General features: G+C 59.8%; 1 protein-coding gene across 1 annotated transcript in view; it reads right to left on the bottom strand.

The window, feature by feature from the left end:
- Window positions 1–9,739, bottom strand: part of ZC3H3 (zinc finger CCCH-type containing 3) — an 88,331-nt gene extending 78,592 nt beyond the window's left edge. Inside the window, exons 1-3 of the mRNA XM_007464572.1 lie at window positions 9,694–9,739; window positions 6,564–7,890; window positions 4,969–5,165 (exon numbers count right to left, since the gene is read on the bottom strand). Coding sequence (XP_007464634.1) covers window positions 4,969–5,165; window positions 6,564–7,890; window positions 9,694–9,739 — 1,570 coding nt within the window. The remainder of the gene's footprint in view (window positions 1–4,968; window positions 5,166–6,563; window positions 7,891–9,693) is intronic.
- Window positions 9,740–18,606: the final 8,867 nt, after the last annotated feature.

Here is an 18,606-nt window from a genome sequence, read left to right as displayed (position 1 = left end):
GCTGAACACGCAGTTTCGAATTCAATTAAAGCGATTATCTGCTGTGCCAAATAAACTGTGCGCAGCATATATCCAGCGGCACTGTACACCTCGGGCTCATTATTCCCTAACTGTTTCCTCCTGTTTACGCGCCCTCAAACTAAACTGCTGATAATACGAGCCAAAATAAAAAATGAGCGCACCTTGTCCCGAGAAAATGGATTCTCCCTTCCCCTGAACCGGCGATTGCCAGGTTTTATATACTCTGTTCCTGGTGACCATTAGTAATTGAATTTTCTTTTTATTAGCCCCCTTATCTGCTGAGCAATACAGTGGCAGGGCTGACCTCTTTCGAACGGGGAAATGTTTAAATCTATTCCCTGATTAATCTGGCCAGTTAAGAAAAAGAGGAGAAATGGCCCGGCTCTTAGCCATCACAATGAATAAAGCGTAATGTTGATTGTGATGGAATTTCTAATGCCAGGGAAATTGATTGAACGCGGCAATTACACTGCAATAGTAACTCAAGGGAGATGGGATCGCTTTCTCCTGGCCATAGCCTTTTGGTTATTTAAAACAATCCAATTTGCAAGGATAATTATGTATTAGTGTTTTATCTGCCACTTGAAATGAACAGGGGAGTTTCGATACTGGCCCGGCATTAGCAGGTTATTGCTGCAAACTACTCGATATCTGCTTTCTTTCACGTAAAGAGGAAATTAGGCAATCAATTACCAGAAAAAGATGGATGAAGAATAAGAGGGGCAAGTGCGCCCTCTGCTGGCCACCGGGCTGCACAGCCGGCCTGAAGTGGGGACCCCAGGCGGGGAAGCCCACCTCTCCCTCTCCCCCTCCTCAGCCCTCCCGGCCTCAGCAAGTGAGGGCGTCCCAAAGGGGTCAGGTCTGACACAGCTCCAAGCGGAGGGCTGCATCTGGCACTAAAAGTCTGTGTGGGAAACAGGGCAGAGAAGCCTCGAAGCAAGTAGACGCAGAGACAGCCTCTGCCCCCATTCCCAGGGAGGCCCTGCCAGTGGCCCATAGGTGGGGTCAGCACTTTCCAAGAGACGAGACAGCACGCCCCGCGCACGCACGCACGCACGCACGCGCACACACACACACAGCTGCTCAGGCCCACCAAGGGCGGGCAGGCAGGCAGAGCTGGGAAGTGGGGAGCCGGGCAGGCCTTTCGAGAGGAGGAGGCTGGGGGAGCCGTCAGCCCAGGGAAATGACCTCCACCTGTCCTGGCCTCACGACGCCTGCCCAGCACACTCGCCTCCGCCAGCGCAAGCCTCTCCAGTGAGCTCCCTGCCGTCAAGTCCCGAGGATGAGGACCTCACCCCTCGGCCTGGAGTTCAGTTGCCTCACCCGCAGTCTCATCCTGGCTGCTGCCCCTCCGGGACCGCTGGACATTCCTGCGGCCCCGACGCAGCCGCCTTGTGTCCCTGAGCACACCCATGCAGGCCCAGGTGCCTCCACTGTCCCTCAGGGGCTTCCCAACAGAACCCCCTTTTCCCTGCTGTGGCCTAGCACCATTTCCCATCCCTGGTCCTGCCTGCCCTCTGGCCTCGGCCCCTCCCACCCTCCAGGACACCGGCCACCCAGGACCAGTCTCTGTTCCTGGAACAGGCAAAGCTCAGCCTACCTGTGACTTCGGCTGAGAGGTGTGCCCACGCGCCCCTCTCCTCACGCAGGTCTCGGTTCAGATGTCACTCCTCAGAGACGTCCCCGCCGCCCACCCTCCCCGGAGCTCCCCGCAACACTGCTGCCTGTCTCCTTTTCCTCAGAGTGCTTCTGCCACCTGAAAGCAACTTTTCTTTTCTTTTTTTTTGGCCACTCTGTGCAGCCTGTGGGATCTTAGTTCCCCGACCAGGGGCTGAAGCCGGGCCCCCAGCAGTGGAAGCGCTGAGTCCTAATCACTTGACCGACAAGGAATTCCCCCTGAAAGCAACTTTTCAGTCTGTTTACAAGCACCCGAGGAGCCGTTTATGTCCAGCAACGCAGCACAGCCCCAGCACACACACACCCCAGGAGACAGCACACTGCCCTGCACAGACGTGCAGGAGATGGGGAGGGGATGAGGGGGTGGAGGACAGAGGAGGCATGGGGGGATGGACAAGGGGCTGAGTGAGGGGAAGCCTTCTGCAAGCCCTTCCCCCAACAGGACCCTCTCCCCTCCTCTGCCTCCACCTCTCCCGCAGGGCATTCTGTGAGTGGTTATCACACTGTCTATAACTATGAGCTGATTCATCTGCCTCCTAGTGGAGAGGAGCGTGAAGGCAGGGACTGCGGCAGCCCCCTTGGCAGGCACCGCAGTCCCCACCTGACAGCCCCACACCCAGAGGTGCCCTCAGCCTTTCTCCCCCTCCCACCGAGTACCATGTGGCAGCCGCCACCGTCCCCAGCCTGCACCCAACTCTGCTCTAGGCCTACAAAGGGGCCAGGCTATTCACAAGTGCAGGTGCAGCTCCAGGGACGACACACGCCACCTCCTCTCCCACCTGGCCTGGTTACCGAATCTGCAGGCCCAGCGTCTGTGCCCCCGCCAGCCCCTCACCCCTCTGTCCACCCCGCGACCGGGTGAGCATCCCAGAACATCTCTGGCCCATGGCCCTGGGACGCTGCCCACAGGCCCCTACCCAGCTCTCCAGCTCCCCGGCCGCCCCTTGGCCATTGGTTCCTGCAGCAAGGCTGCTGCCAGGCTGTTCCCGTGCCTGGGGCAGCCCTCACCCCAGCCCTCAAGCCGCACCAGAGCCCTCCGGCCTGGAGCCGGGAGAGAGGGCTCCCAGGACCACCTGGTCGGCTGGTGGGAAAGCTTGGCTCTGCGAGGAGAGTTCCCGATGCTACTGCTGCCCACCCGTCCGCAGAGGGCCCCTCGGTCCGTGGGTCCCCAGCCCACGAGACAGGAGGACCTCCTCGACCGCGTGGTGCTCCTTCCCTGGGGTGCCCACTGCACAGGCCAGCAGCAGCCTGCCTTGGGCCTGTCGACCCCCAGGCCAGGCTCCTTGGGGGCAGGGGCAGCACAGGCCTGGCAGGGACAGAGTCAAGGCCAGTGCGCGTACCTGCATCAGGACTCAGCACCCCTGGGTGGCAGGAAGGGCGCCAAGAGGCCCAGGGCCCTGTCTGCCACGACCATGCCACACTCAACACCTGCCCAGCAGGTGCTCCACACACACCTGCTTCCAGGCCCAGCAAGGGGGCCCGATGCCCAGGAGATGCCCACCGGATCCCCCAAGAGCTCTGCTGTCAGGAAGGGCCCAAGAAGGCAGGACAGGGCCTTAGGGCCTTCCAGCACGCTGCCCCGGCTGGGACCCTCCTCCCCCAAGCCACCTCCAACCACGTCCGTCAGTCAAGCCTCGCTGAAATACTGCCTCCACGAGGGGCCCTACCTGGCCACCCCCTCTCTGTCACCCCGACACCCTGCTAGTGGCAAGTCACGATGGGAATGTCTCAGCAGCTGGCCAGCTCGAATGCAGGCACCAGAGGGCAAGAGGGACCACTCCTGCCTTGGGTCTCCTGGACCGCCCACCTCTCACAGCCGGCCCTGAGCACCATCACGGCCTGCACGCTGCCATCCCACGTGACGCCTCATCTGTGGGGACAGATCTGTCTGCAACTTCTCTGCACACCCGACATCTCAGCCGGCTAAGACAACGCCGTGACAGAGAGGATCTCAACAGGGGCCATGAGTCCCCACAGAGGCCCAGATGTCCACAGACACCACCTCCTGGCCTCTCTCCCAGCTGCCCCAAGAGGTCACCTGACCCCCACCTGTCCTCAAGCTCTCTGGGGGCCCCCCCGCCATCAGTCTCTCGAAGCGAGGGGGATCCTCAACTCGTCCTCTCCAGTCAACCCGCGGCAGCCTGACCGCTGGTCACCTTCAACCTCTTCACTCCCAGCCAGTCCTGCAGCCAAGGCCCACCCCCCAATCCAGCCACCTCGCAGCAACCAGGAGCCGCTAACGGGGCTCCCTCTGCTCTGTCACCTGGCATGAAATCCACACTTGCCATGGCACACGGGATACGGCCAAAGGAGAGTGGGTGGGAGGCCGGCACCCTCCAGCCTCACTTCCCCACAGCCCTCTCGCCGCCCCGCTCGACCCTCTGCCTGGGACCCCACGGCCCACCCTCCCACGGCTGGCTCCGCGCAGATGCTCAGCACAGCCCAGGCACCAGCTCCTCCAGAAGCCTTCTTCAAAGCCTCCTGGCCAGGCCAAGGACCACGCCCTCAGCTGGGTTCCCCAAGCACCAAGCGTAGCACAGTTGTTAGAGCACAAGGCCCCGGCTGGAGCACCCAGCGCCGAGCCTGCCCGGCCCCAAACCCCGTCACCTCCAGATCTCACATGGCTCAGTCTAGAAGCCGCTGCCACACGTTCACCCCGCCACTCAGAGGGGCCACCTCAGGACCAGGCACCCAGATGAAGCCTGGCTCTGCAGCCTCCCCAGAGCACTGCCATCGCGGCAGTGGGGAGCTAGCCTCCTGCGGGGGCCACGCCCACAGCGCTCCCCATTCTGTTGCTGGACTCCAGGGACTCATTAAGAGGGCAAAGCCGACCCCTCCCAGGCCAGCTCAGGCTTCCCGAAGCAAAGGCAGCAGCCAGCAGGGAGGGGAGGGGTAGACCTGCGGCCCAGGCAGCGAGGAAAGGAGGGAGAGGCCCTGGGCGGCACAAGCCACGTCTCCTCCCCCTTCAGGGCTGCGTGGCTGCCACCCTCTCATCTACCTTCCCGCTCCTCCTGCCAAGGGGCACTCGGCTGCACATACACGGAGGGATGCGCTGAAAAGACCACCACACGCCTGCCTGGCAGCACCTCCCCGACCCAGAGCGCAGGGCGCGGCGCCCCGCTTCTCCGCTCACCAGCCCAGGCCACCCACTGCCCGCCGGGCTGAGCGCTCCTGGGCCAGGGCCCCACAACGCAAGGTGGACGGCGAAGGTGGGTCCCGACGGGGAGCAGAGCCAGCACAGGCCCAGGGAGCCCCTCCTCCCGGTCATACCTTCCTTGGTGGGGAGGTGGGCCCGGCCAGGAGGCAGGCAGCACAGCCGGTGCCTGCTGAGCTGCATCGGGCCCTTGCCGGGCGTCTTCTTCAGCAGCACAGGGCTGCTCTTCGCCCGGAGGGCCTGCCTCCGCCGCAGGCTGAACTGGCTCTTGGCCGTGGCAGCAGGTGGGGCGCTGCTCTTCTCCCCGGGGAGGCTGCGGAGACAAAGAGCCCACAGCTCCTAACAGGCTCCCCCAGCCAGTGGCTCACCTCCCCACCCCAGCCCGCCCAGATCCCAGCAACATGCACTCAGCCCCGGGAGGTAACCAACCTCAGCAGCCGTCAGAAGGCTGCTCCCCGCCCATCCCCCTGGGTGCCAATAGCACCCCTGCCTCTAGTTGTTACCATTGAAAATGTCTCCAGACAATGCCAGATGTCCCCTGAGGGGATCAAGACCACCTTGATCAGAATCTCTGGTCTAGAAGAGTAGTTTGGTTCAGCCCTTTGTTCGAAGTCATGGAAGGTCAAGATTTAACATGGATTAAAGCAGAATTGCTCTGTGGGGGGAGACCCCCCCCCCCCGCCCCCCCCCCAGGCTCGCAGCCACAACCCTGGGGGATCCCAGAGCCAAGGCAGGCGGAGAGCGCAGCAGAGCAGCCCTCGACCCCCACCCAGTGCTCCACAAGCACCTCCTGCACCTCCCCAGGCAAGATGAGCCCCCACCTGGAGCTGGGGGAGAAGCAAAGCAGGCAGGCCTTGTACGGAGGAGGCGCTGCCACCAGCCTCGTGACCCCCTCACCACACTGGCGGAAACAGAGGCCGCTGTTCAGAAAAAGTGAGGAGGGCAGGGAGCCCGAGGAACCCAAGACAGCACCGATCGGGGAGAGCAGGGCCCAAGACCAGGTCAGACAGCAGGAAGGACCTCTGAAGTGGGACTTGCTGGGAGGTCAGCGAGTGTCACCACGTCTGACGGCAGAGGCAGGCCCTCTGCCCTTGCCACTGGCAGCCACCACAATTAAGTCCCTGACCCCAGAAGGAGCACTGGGCCATGACACCGTCCTCGAGCCTCCTCTAGACCCAAGAGGACAGAGGGCGGGGAAGGTGACGTGGGTTCAGTGAGCCAGTGACTCACCCTGTCACCCAGCCATCAAGGGGCAGCCTTCCTCCCCAGTGGAAAGGCGACCCCTCCCACAGAGACACTGCGCCCTGGGTTTGCTTGCCCTGCTCCTGGCCTGGGCACAAAACCTGTGGGCCCAGAACAGAAACCACCCAGCAGTCTCTGGTCTCTTGCCCACAGGAGAAAGGGTGGGATGCTGCCACCACCTCCACCTGTCCCCGCCTGGTTGCGGGGCCCCAGGCCAGCCCGCAGCCAGGTTGAGCCCTGTCATTCAGCTGTAAGGGACAGCAGTGACCCCGGCCTCATTCCTACTGACTATGGTGACACCACCACAGGCAAAGCTCAGCACTCAGGCCCCTGACGCTCAGGCCCCGTCAGGGGTGGTGCTTCCTCTCCGCCTCCCACACCCCTGCAGGTGGGCCCTCCCACCTGCTCTGCATACAAGGCGGAGCCTGCCTGGCCAGACAGGGCCCGGGGGCGGGGCAGGGACACAAACCTAGCACTCCCCCGCCTCCGGATGATCTTGGTGCGGCTCTTCACTTTGTAGGCCGAGAGCGGGGTCTCACTGAAGAGGGGCTTCAAGCTGCTGGGTCCCACTGCTGGTCTGTCCCCTGGGGGGAACCTAGATGGGACTGGGGAGAGCTGGGAGGCGTGGTCCTTGCTGCCGGCCTCTGACTGCCAACGGAAGGAGGAGGCCGAGGGGGCCGAGGAGGCCGAGGGGCTGGAGGCCTCCCACTTGTACTTGCTCGGGGAGGCCCCAGGCATGGAGGCTGCGGCCGACCTCCTGGGCTTGGCGTCCAGGTCGGCTCTGAGCTGCGGCTTCTCCGTTCGTTCCGCTGCAGAAGAGGGGGTCTTGCACACATTCTCCGCCACTGCTCTGGGACTGAGGGCCCTCCGAGGGGCCCGGGGACTCTTCGCCGAGGCAGCCACCCACTTGTAGTTGTTTTGCCGGAACTTGTTGCTTCGACAGGGCACCAGCAGCAAGGGCTCCCGGGTCTGCCTGGGTCCAGCAGCAGGTCTAGCTGGGCCTGCCACCAGGCCAGAGGCAGCTGACTGATCTGCATGGCCGGCGTTCGCTCTCCCGTCCCCAAGGAGCTGTGTGCTGCAGTTGGCCACAGGGTGTGAGCCCACCTTCCGGCCCAGGGCCGTGCCGCCCCGCTGGGGCGGGCTGGAGGGCGGGAAGCGGGCCCTGGCCGCAACTGCGCTCTCACCGACCATCCGCCGGGGCTCCGAGGGGCTGCTGCTCACAGTACTCATCGACTTCACCACCCGGGGCTTGCCAGGCTCCTTCTGGCAGACCAGAAGGGGGTCCTCCTCACTGCAGCTCCCCTTAGCTCTTCCTGGCCTCGAGGGCTGCCGCTGCCCACCGGGAAGCTCACCCTCACCTTCCTGAGGCCTGTGGTTGCTCCAGGGGGGATCCCCGTACTCTTCCAAGGAGCCCCGCAGGACCCCTGCAGTGCTAGCTGAGCCCGGCTTTGACGGTGGTTTGACCTTGATGACCATGTTCTGATCCGGACTGAGCTGGACCTGCCTCTCTAGGATGTACTGCTGGGGGTCGGGACCCTGGCTGCCCCCAGCCCCAAGGGGCGGCTGTGCAGCACAGTCGCCGGGTGGGTCCGAGGATCCCAAGGGCCGATTCACAAGGGAGTATTTCTTGCGCCACACGGGCCCATGGTTCGGGGGGAAGCCCCTCCGGCTCAGACGAGGGCAGCGAGCACCGAAGGCCCTGCCGCTGCTGAAAGTGGGCGGCTGCCACTGGGAAGCGGCGGAGGTGCCTGGGGCAGAGGCATTGCCATGGAGGTTTTTGTAGTCATCGATCAGACCTGAGGAGACAGGAGCACAGGCCCCGTTAACCGGAGGGTGAGTAAAATCAGTGAGAATTCCCTGGAGGGGCATCAGATGACCAGGCACCCCGCAGACCCCAGTGGATCCTGTCAGGTCCCAGTGCAGGAGGGGCAGCTGCCAGTGCGTGAGAACCACGGAAAGCCGGCCCACATTCCCCAGGCCAAGCTTCTGCATAAGTCTTTCCCCGTCATTTCTACTTCAATCCCATTTCTAGCTGCTTATCCTTAAAACGCATCCCTGCGGCACATTCCCTACCCTCCAGGAATATTACGCTGGGTGCACAATCCTTTGAGAAGTGTCACTGAGTATGAAAAGACCAGCAAGGCCCTGTGCTGTAATGCCTCAAGAGACGTGGAGGCCCTCTGGCTTGCCCACAGATAGAAAGGGAGCAGGGCTGCACCTTAATGAGCTCACTGCCTGGCACACAAGACAGTGAGGGTAAGGTAAGTGACACCCCTGGGTACTCCACACTTGACAAGAATGTCACACCATCCTCCCCTGAGGAGAGGAGCGGCCTAATCATCTGGAATCGCAGTGCAGTGGACCGCCACGGGGCCTTGCCAAGGAAGCCCCTGGACAGCTGTGCCCGTGCAGGTGGGGCACAGGCCTCGGCTGAAACAACCCAAGCTGTTACAACTCAGCCAACAAGCCCCACAGTTACAACGCTCCCCCACCATATGTCCCGCCCGCAGGCCCAAAGACAGCCAGGTGCAGACCTGGTGACACCTCAGGGCAGATATGATGGAAGGCCAGGAAGTGCCTGGAAGGTGGGCTCAGCCCACCTGAACTCTCCCCCATACACACTTTCCAAGTCCTTAAGTCTTCTCTTTTTGGGAATAACTTTACAAGGGGAATTTTTTTTTTTTTTTTTTTTAAGTATAGCAAACCACATTAGGTCTAAAAATGGAAAAGTTTGGAAACTGAAGACTGGGGAGTCTGGGCCGGGAATATCACGGAGAGTGTGACTGTACGGACGGAAGGAGCGTCAAAACGGGCTGTCCTGGGAAGAAACACACACCTGGCCCTGAGCGGGCTTTGCCACTGTCGGGAGCGGGGAGCGAGGGAGCGCCCAGGGGGCGCCGAGTACGTGCCCGCGCGTGGGGGTCACCCCTCACCTGGCATCCACAGGTGGGAGGGTAGGGGGGACAGCTGGTAGTCTGGAGCCCCTGACTGAGGTCTCCACCTCCCTGAAATTCCTGCTCCAGGGTGAGTGTGGTGTGGGGCATGGGGAAGGCCCTAAACCAAAGGGTGGCCCGTGGCCAGCCTCCTCTCCACGCCCACCCCGACTGCCTGTCACCCTGAGCTATTATTCCCCAAGCTGGGCAGAAAATAGCTCACTCAAGAGAATTATTTTTGTCTCTGTTAAACGTCAATCCTGCATTACTGAAAAGACTGGCTGCAGAAGTGTGTTTCAGAGCAGGAGGAGTACTGGGAAAAGTGGTGAGTCGGGGAACAAAGGGGAAGCGGGGGGGGGGGGGGGGGCCCCCCCTCCCGCCCGCCGGTTACTAAGCGACCGCACCGCCGCCACCAGCGGCAGCGCCGGAAACGCTCGCACCCTCCGTCGAAACCCGAGCTGGAGGTGACCCAGGCCAGTCGGGACGCCCCTCCGGGTCTCCTAGACCCAGCCCGACCCCACTTACCTCCCCACCCGACCGGACCTAGCCGCCGAGACCGCGGGCTGAAAGCCACCCCCTTAGGGAAGGCGGGCAGGGGCCCGCTGTGAAGTGAAGGGGAAGAAAGGGACGCGCGACCCGGGCCCGACCCGACCTGACCCAACCCACCCTGCAGGAGACGGATCTGCCGCCGCAACTGCTCCTTTTCCTCCATCTCCAGAGTCCGCGACGCCCGGCCAGGCCCCCGCGACGTCATCGCCGCGCGACCGTTTCCCTGCGGGCTGGGCGGAGCGCGGGGAGGTGCCGAGACTGCGCACTGAGGCGAGGCCTGGGCGACTGCCGGGCCGCAGGGAGGGGGAGCAGAAGAGATGCGCCGTCGCCCTGGCAATGGCTGGAGAGGCGGGGTCACGCATGCGCAGAGCGGGGTGGTGGTGGTGGAACGTCACTACGGAGCGCCGGCAAGTGGACTCACCGCTCGTGTGGAGGGGCCACTGCGGCAGGTGGTCGCCGCCCTGTAGCGCTCTGGCCGGGTGCTCCGCCAAGAACTCTCGTTCCTTGCGGGACTGGGCGAGAGCCGAACCTCAGACCCCACCCCAACGGCGACCTGGTGGGATGAGGGCCCAACAGACTCTATTGTTGCGCGGGCCAGGACAGGAGAAGAAACGTCCAAGATCGAAGAGGCCCGACAGAGACGTGTTAAACCTCTGAAAACATGAAAGATTCTGGTGTATCCGTGGAAACAAGTATAAAACCAGGTGTGTAAATCCCTCTGTAGAGCTGGGGCGTGTAAAATGGTATGGCCGCTGTGGAAAACAGTCTGGTGTTTCCTCAGAAAGTTAAAAACAGAATTAGGGTTTGTCCCGGCACTTCCACTTCAGGGTATATACCCTGAAGAAGTGAGAACAGGGACTCAAACATGTGTGCCGGTGTTGGACGGAGCATTATTCGCAATAACCAAAAGGTGGAAATAGCCCAAGTGTCCATGAGGATGGATGGATAAACAGTGTATATCCGTACAATGGAACAGGATTTAGCCTCGAAAAGGAATGTAGTACTGATCCATGCTACAGCATAATGAACCTCAGAAACATTACGCTAAATGAAGTGAGCCAGTCACAAAAGGACAAATACGGCAAAATTCCACTTACATGACATAGCTAGAATAGGGAAATTTATAGAGACAGAAAGTAGAGCAGAGGTTACCAAGGGCTGAGGGGAGGAGGAATGGGGAATTAATGCTTTTTGGGTAGAGAGTCTATGTTTGGAGCGATGAAAAAGTTTTGGAAACAAGCAGTGGTGATGGTTGCACAACATTGTGAAGGTACTTAATGCCACTGAATTGGACACTTTAAAATGATTATATAACAATTTGCATATTATTTACCACAATAAAAGAAAAAGTGGACAGAATGTGTCTGCACAGACCTGAAAAATAGGAAATGTTAAAGGAAATTCTTCGAGCTGAAGGGAAATGATACAATATGGAGACAGATCTACATGAAGAAAGAGGACAGGAAACGGGAAATATGTTAGTAATTCTTTTTTAATTCTCATTTCTTATTTTCTCTAAAAGACAAATAGATACAGCAAAAATAATAAAAACGTATTGTGGGGGCTTCCCTGGTGGCGCAGTGGTTGAGGGTCCGCCTGCCAGCTCAGGGGACACGGGTTCGACCCCTGGTCTGGGAGGATCCCACATGCCACGGAGCGGCTGGGCCCGTGAGCCATGGCCGCTGAGCCTGCGTGTCTGGAGCCTGTGCTCCACAACGGGAGAGGCCGCAACAGTGAGAGGCCAGCGCACTGCGATGAAGAGTGGCCCCCGCTCGCCGCACCTAGAAAAAGCCCTCACACAGAAACACGGCAAAAATAAATAAGTAAATTTAAAAAAAAAAAAAAAAAAAAAAAAAACGTATTGTGGGTTTATAACATATGTAGAGGTAAAACATATGCCACCAGTGATTCAAGGGGTCACGTGCTCTGTCTCCTGCAGGTGAGGATGCAGCCCACAGCCTCTTAGCTCAGCACCTGAACGCACCTTAGGGAGTCAGTGTCACTCCACTCAACATACAGCAGTGGGCACCCTGGGATTTCTTTGGTGGAGGTGGCCCCAGGCTAGGAAGACCAGACAATAGAATGGCCCCTGCACTCAGGCTGTGAGATGGGGTGAGCCACAGGTCGTGCCCCACCAGCTGAACACTGTGTAAGACCCTTAGGCCTTGGCCGAACTCCGAGGGCAGGGTAGGGGAGTTCTCGTGGAATGAGGGAATTTCCCACCAGGGATCTTGAAAAGCACTTCTTTGGACTTGACCTGTCTTGCTTCTCTTGAGAATCCTGCAGCCATCACCTTATGAATGAGCCAGGGCTGGCCTGATGGAGGATGGACAACACATGCCTAGTTAATACCGCTGACCCTCTTGACAGCCAGCCATCTGCCATACACATGAGGCCAGTGGTTGCCAGCTAGCCACAAAATCGATGAACCCAGGTGATACCATGTGGAGCAGAGATGAGCCTAAATGTCATAATTTAGGGCACCTCACATAATTATGAGCAAACCAGTAGATGTTTGTGTTACTAGGTTTTGGGGTGATTTATTAGCACAAACTGACGGATTCATGGGTCTAGCACTGAACTTGTCTTCTGTGCCCGACAAGCTCTCTGCTCCTGGACTTCAGTCCTGGGGTGGTGGAGCGGAGAGCCCAGCCACTTGCTGAGAGGAGGCAAGGTTTGTGGGTTTGTCTCCTGGAGTTGTGAAACTGTAAGTGGGATGTAAGTGCTGTCACGATTAACTCCTTAAAACTGACCTTGACAGTTACACTTAAAACTCTTTGACGTCCATCAAGCTGGCAAAGATTAAAACAGTCTGCCTTCAGTGTTTGGGGGTGAGGGCAAGAGACTTCACTATTCACTTTTTGGATGTTGGCACAGCCTTTCTGAAGGGCAATTTGCAACACGTGCCAAGACCCTGAATACCGTTTGAGGAATTTCACTTTTCAGAATCCCCCCAAAAGAGGTAATGAAACATGTGCAAGGCCTTATGAACAAAAATATCAGGTGCTGGGGGGAAAGGGATGGGGAGGGATAAGTTAGGAGTTTGGGGTTAGCGGATACAAATTACTATATATAAAATAGATAACAAGATCTTACTGTATAGCACAGGGAACTGTATTCAGTGTCCTGTAAGAAACCATAATGGGAAGGAACATGAAAATACATATGCATGTATAACTGAATCACTTTGCTGTATACCAAAAACTAATAGAACATTGTAAATCAAGTAGACGTCAGTAAAAATTAAAAATTTTAAAGTCAGGTGCTGAGTTCTTTACATGGAACAAAAATATCGAGCATGTTTATAGCCCATTACAGTGTGCCAGGCCCCCCCCCTTTTTTTTTTAAAGCACAGGTCTGTGTTTGTTTGTTTACTTATTTATTTATTTTGGCTGCGCAGGCTCTTTGTTGCAGGCTTGTCTCTAGTTGCAGCACGTGGGTTTAGTTGGGCGGCGGCATGTGGGATCTTAGTTCCCTGACCAGGGATCGAACCCGCGTCCCCTGCATTGGAAGGCAGATTCTTAACCAGTGGACCAGCAAGAAAGTCCCTAGGCCCCATTCTAGTGTTAACACACATTAATGCATTGAGTCTTCACAACAACCCTGTCGTTTCCAACTTAAGGACGAGGAGACCGACACAAAGGGGGTCAATCTCCCATCCCAAATCACAGGGTAGCCTCACCCTCCCCAGACTCCTGCGTGTCCTGGGCCAACTGCTTCCTGGCCACCTCTGTCCTCCAGTGGCCTCTTCTTGCTGGCTGCCCACTCTCCGAGCGATCTCTTCTCTGCCAACCTTCTCTCTTCCCCGCAGTGGACCTGCCCATAGGGCTGCCCAGGTGCAGGTCTGGGGCCGTAAACAGGACTCCATTCCTGGCATTCAGCAAACAAGTGCTGAGGAACAGACGCACCAGTTGCCGGAAGGCCATTCCCATGGATTCTCCCTCCGCCCTCACGGGGGGGTTGTCTCCCACCTCTCCTCCCTTCTCCCGCACCCAGCTTCCTGCTCCTTTCACCGCCCTATAGCCCAAGCAGCCTTCCCGAGCCGCAAGCTGTTCCCCCGGCCCCCCCACCCACATCTGCCTTTGGCCTTGCACAGCCCCCTTCTCTCCAGCCCCACCACATAAGGCTACCCCAGGCACCAGCCTCTCTGAAGGGGGTGGGAGAGTAGGAAAGCAACGCAGCTGTACTGAATGCACTTTTACCAGGGCACGAGCACAAAATGTCAAATCCTTCCTGAGCTTGTTACCTGTCTCCTGGTTCTATGGCCTGCAAAAGTATCTGCATCCCCCCTCCACCAACCCAGCCTGCACCTCCCTTGGGGAATGTCCCCCTCCTGCCATCTCCTTCCCTCCAGGAGGTCTGCATGCAATGGGAGTCAGGCACCCTGACTCACCGGGCCCTCGCGTGGGAACAGGTGGTTGGCCGGCTGGGACCGCTACCCCATGGATACCTCCTTGCCTTTTATTCCAGAGGGAGAGAGGCAGGAAGTGAGTGTAGGAGAGAACTGCCATTGAGGGCTCTGTGGGCCCCTCCTTCATCCCAGCCTTCAGTCCCCCACTTGACCCTCCACCCTCATGGCAAAGCACGAGCCTCAAAACCAGATCCTTTTGGGAGAAAAGTTGATTAATCTACTGTTTCCTAGATGGCAGCATTTCCACGAGGCTCTCAGGGGCCACGGTGGATGGATGGTGTGAATCTCACCACCACAATTTCCCACATGCCCTAGTACTGGGCAAACCTCACTAGGTGGAAGAGACACCACCACCCGCAGCCCAGCAATGCCTGGATCCCAGCAGTAAGAACCCCCTGCAGCTGGGGCAAAGTGAACTGAGGCTCAGAGCGTCGGAAACAAGAGCCATAGGGCCGCTTCCCTCTGCAGAGGACCAGTTGGAGTGGGGCAGGGCTCTGAGCCGCTCCCCCGACCCCTGGCAGCAGAAAGTGCCGGGAGCCAGGCAGGATGCCGCAGGCCTCCGGACCGAGGACCAAAAGGAAACAAGACAGGAGGGCCGCGCGGGGGAGGGGCGGCTGGAGGCGGGGCGTGGGCGAAGGGAACCGCTAGTCACCCGCGCCGGCCCCCAGGACGCACCGTGAGCCTCCGCTGATCCCGACCTGCGGGGAGTAGTTTCCCCGCCTGCCTCCCCCCGCCAGTTCTGCCGCCCCTTCCTGCGGCCTACGCCCCTCCTGACTCCTGGGGCGCCCCTGGATCCGAGACCGCCCTGCTCTGGGGCCGCCCCGTCGCCCAGCGATCCGCCGAGCGTTGATTGAGCGCCTGCTGGACAGGCCCTGCTGACCGGCGGTCCGAGCCGCCGCCGAGGGTCCGGGCCAGCAAGGGGGGCGGGGGCGGCGAACGGGAGGGAAGCCCCGCGGGGACTCAACTCCCAAAGGAAAGGACTCCTGGGACTTCAGTGCGTCTGGCACCCTCTCGGCCTCTCGCTCCGCGTTCGTTCGCTCCTGGCCGAGCGGCCTCGGGCACACGGGGCCCTCCGGGGCGCCTCTTGCCCGCGCGGGCTCCTGGGGGCGCGGCGGCGCGGGCCGCGGCTGCCGACATCCTGGGCGCCGACTTCCGGCACCCTGGGAACCCCCAAAGTGTCACTGGGAGGCGGGCACAGGGTGGAGCCAGCCCCCTGGGCTGCACCACCCACATGGCGGACCCAGATGAGCCCGAGGCCCACAGCTCCCCCTACCCCTCCCTGGACCCTGGCCGTCCCTGATGCCCGATGGCCGGGGCTGGGTGGGTTCCTCGGGCCGACTACCCCCTAGCCCCGTCTCACGCGGTCCTGGCCTCCACTGTCCCTGCCTGGAGGCCCTGCCTGGACGCCCTCAGGCCTCCTCTTCCTAAGCCCACTCTCCCATGTCCTCTGAGGTATCCCAACCGCTGCCTCCGAAGGGCTGTCCTGGTTATCTCCTGTCCTTGTTCCTCCCAGGGGCTCGGCCCTTCCAGGGCAGAGGCTGTGTGGCCTCCACTGCCCAGTTCCCAGAAGTGCCTGGCCGGCCTTGCCCCACGCCGGGTGGGCGGAGGCATCGGGTTGCGGTGAGCTTCCTCTTAGAGCTCTCCCAGAGGTGCTAGCCCTTCCCCGCACACAGCCCCAGGCCCCCTCCCAGGCTCCCACCCCTGGTCACGGTTCTCCCCCCAGGGCGCGGTGTCCTAGCTGGCTCTGGACCCCCAGGGTCTGCCCAGACGTTGCCCAGGGAGGCCTCACCCACCCCCATATCACAGAGTGGCTGTGAGGAAGATGGGAGGTTGCCCCAGACTTCCTGGCCCTGGAGATGTCCGGGTGCTCCCCAGGCCTCCAAACGGGGTAGGGGGAGGGGGTGCAGGGCCAGCCCCGCCCACCTTCCTTCTGCTTTTTCTCCCCAGTGGACTCACTTCCTGTCATCTCAGGCTGACTCTGCCCTCAGGAGCCTAGTGACACAACCACTCACCAAGCCCAGTGCCTCTTGTTTAGGTTATTGCCAAAGAACTGAACGTGTGAACGAGGAGTTGCTGCAGCAATGCCCTGTCCACGCTTCATTCAGCCCCGGGTCACTGCCACATTCCAAGACACCCCCCCCAGGAAGTCACTTTCCCTGCACTGGCATCGGGGCCGCTGCCAGCGGCTCTACCTGGAGGGGCCCTCATCTGCAGGAGCACATGGCACCAGGTGCTGATAAACACTCATGGCTCAAATTAATGCATGTGGCGGAGCCTGCGGGGTGAGTCTCAGGCCAGCCAACTGGCAGGGGCCCTGGTGCGGGCTCCAGAGTGTCACGGGGCCCAGAGGCAGGATGTGGCGGTGGAGCGGTGGAGAAAAGGGAGCACGGGGCTCCTGGCTGCCTTGCACTGGACATGATCCGCAAGCAGCCCAGGAGAGTAAGGGTGTTGAGAACCTGAGACAGGCCTGGGTGTTGTTACCTGGCTTCAGCTTTTCAAAGTAACAGCTTTATTGAGATATAATTCACATACCATACAATTCACCCACTAAAAGTGTGAAACTCTGGGGCTTTTAGCATATTCAGAGCTGTGCAATCATCACCACAATCGACTTGAGAACATTTCCATCTCCCCAAAAGAGGCTGTGTCACTCCCCATGCCCGCCCCCCAGCACCTGGCAACTACTAATCTGCTTTCTGTCCCTACGGATTTGCCTGTTCTAAACAATTTGCATACATGAATCACGCGAGATATTGTCTTTCATGCCTGCCCTCTTTCACTTGGCATAATGTTTTGAGGTCCATCTACATTGTGCCGTGAGTCACAACTTCATTCCTTTGTGTGACTGAGCACCACACCGTCATGCGTCTTCCATCGTACGCACTGACCACGTTGTCTGTGCGACGGACATTTGCGGCGCTTCTGCGTGTTGGCTGCTAACAATAATGTTGTGGGAACATCCATGTGCAGGTTTTTGCGTGAACGTATGTTTTCACTTCTCTTGAATACACACCTAGCAGTGCAATGAATGAGATCTAATGGTAATTCTCTGTTTAACTTTTTGACGAAGGGCCAGACTGTTTTGCACGGCCGCGGCTGCATCCATTTACATTCCCGGTAGTGTGTGAGGCTCCAATTTCCCCCCATCTTCCCCAACACTCGTTACTTCTCTTCTATACAGTTATCTGTGGGGTGTGAAGGAGCATCTTACTGTGGCTTGATTTGTGGTTCCCTGACAGCTAACAGTGTGAGCATCTTTTTGTGCGCTTGTTGGCCATTTGTAGCAATACGTTTTCTTTGAGGAAATGTCTCTTCAGACCCTTTGCCGTGGCCCAGAGTTTCCAGAGAGAAGGACTGAAGAATGGTGCCCAGCAGTTGGAGGCAGCAGCGGGTGGAGCACGAGCTGGCGCACCCTGACCCTCCCCCACCCCTGCCGGGCTGCGGGGCGGGCTCACAGGGGGTGTTTCCGGGCTGTGGCTGCTCCAGGCCGGCCGAGGTTTCACTTTTGGATCTGGGAACCTTTGGGTTGTGTGCTCACTCGGCAGCTCTGGGGCAGAGCCCTCCGATCCCAGCCAGCAGAGCGGCCTGGCTTCAGCTCTGTGGGCACGGGCACGCGACAGTCACGGTCACGGTGAGCTGCTCCCACACCCTGCTCCCCCCCCCTGCGCGCCACACCCCACTGCCTGCCCTGGCTCCAGGGTGGGGCTCTCCCTAGTGCTGGGTGCGGGGAGGCCAGCTCCTCTGGGTGGAGACCTGGTCCGGGCACCCTGCTGCGGCTTCCCCAAGCCCCCCAAGGACTCGCAATCCCAGACCGGTTTGGGGAAGCCCTAGGCCTCTGGGAAGGGGGTGCCCTCCCCAGCCCGGCTGGTTTGGGCTTAACTCCAGGTAGGCCCTCTAGGTGCTCCTTGGGCCACTCTCAGACTTCAGACCATCCCTGAAGCTCAGAGGCTTCCTAAGGGCTGGCCCCCGTGCCTGGAGCCCAGATGTCCTGGGTCCTGAGTCAGGCCCACATTGGCTTCTGACCCCTGACACAGACTAGTGGCTCACGGAGCTTCGGGCGCAGAGAAAGCCCTGGAGGACACGTCTAGGAGCTGCTGGGGACACTTTGGCTGGGCCTTACTGTGGGCCTTTGCACCAGCTGCCCAGGAAGTGATGGCTTCTGGTTCCTCCCCTCCCCTCTGAACACCTCAGCCCGTGGGGGGAGCTGCTACAGCAGACAGAGCAGTGGCTTGGGGTCACTCCAAGGCCCCAGCCTTGCCCTGCCCTTCCTCAGTGGCTGCTTTTCGTGAGCAGCCCTAAGCCTTGTTGAGGTGACAAAGGGACAAGAGGCCTTGGTGGGTGGCCAGGGCTGCCCCCCCGCCGCAAGCGCTGAGTCCCAGGGCTTTCTCGGGCTCCCTGTGGGCGCTCTGATCACAGAACAGATGGTGTGCGTGGCCTGAGTCCCACTGAGGGCTGTGAATGACGCCCCACCCTGGAGGTGCTCATGGCCCCTTGGAAAGATGGGTTAGTGGATGACTGGGTGCACTTCTGCTTGCTTCTGTGTTGGGTGATAGCAGCAAGCGCCTTCTGCCAGTCAGCATCCCAGGACTAGCCAAGCAGGACTGCTTTGGAGGGAAAGA

The sequence above is a fragment of the Lipotes vexillifer genome, unplaced genomic scaffold, assembly GCF_000442215.2.
Source record: "Lipotes vexillifer unplaced genomic scaffold, Lipotes_vexillifer_v1.1 scaffold394, whole genome shotgun sequence".
Classification (NCBI taxonomy): Eukaryota; Metazoa; Chordata; class Mammalia; order Artiodactyla; family Lipotidae; genus Lipotes; species Lipotes vexillifer.
The sequence above is the reverse complement of the archived record's forward strand: the minus strand, read 5'-3'. Positions and strand labels throughout refer to the sequence as shown.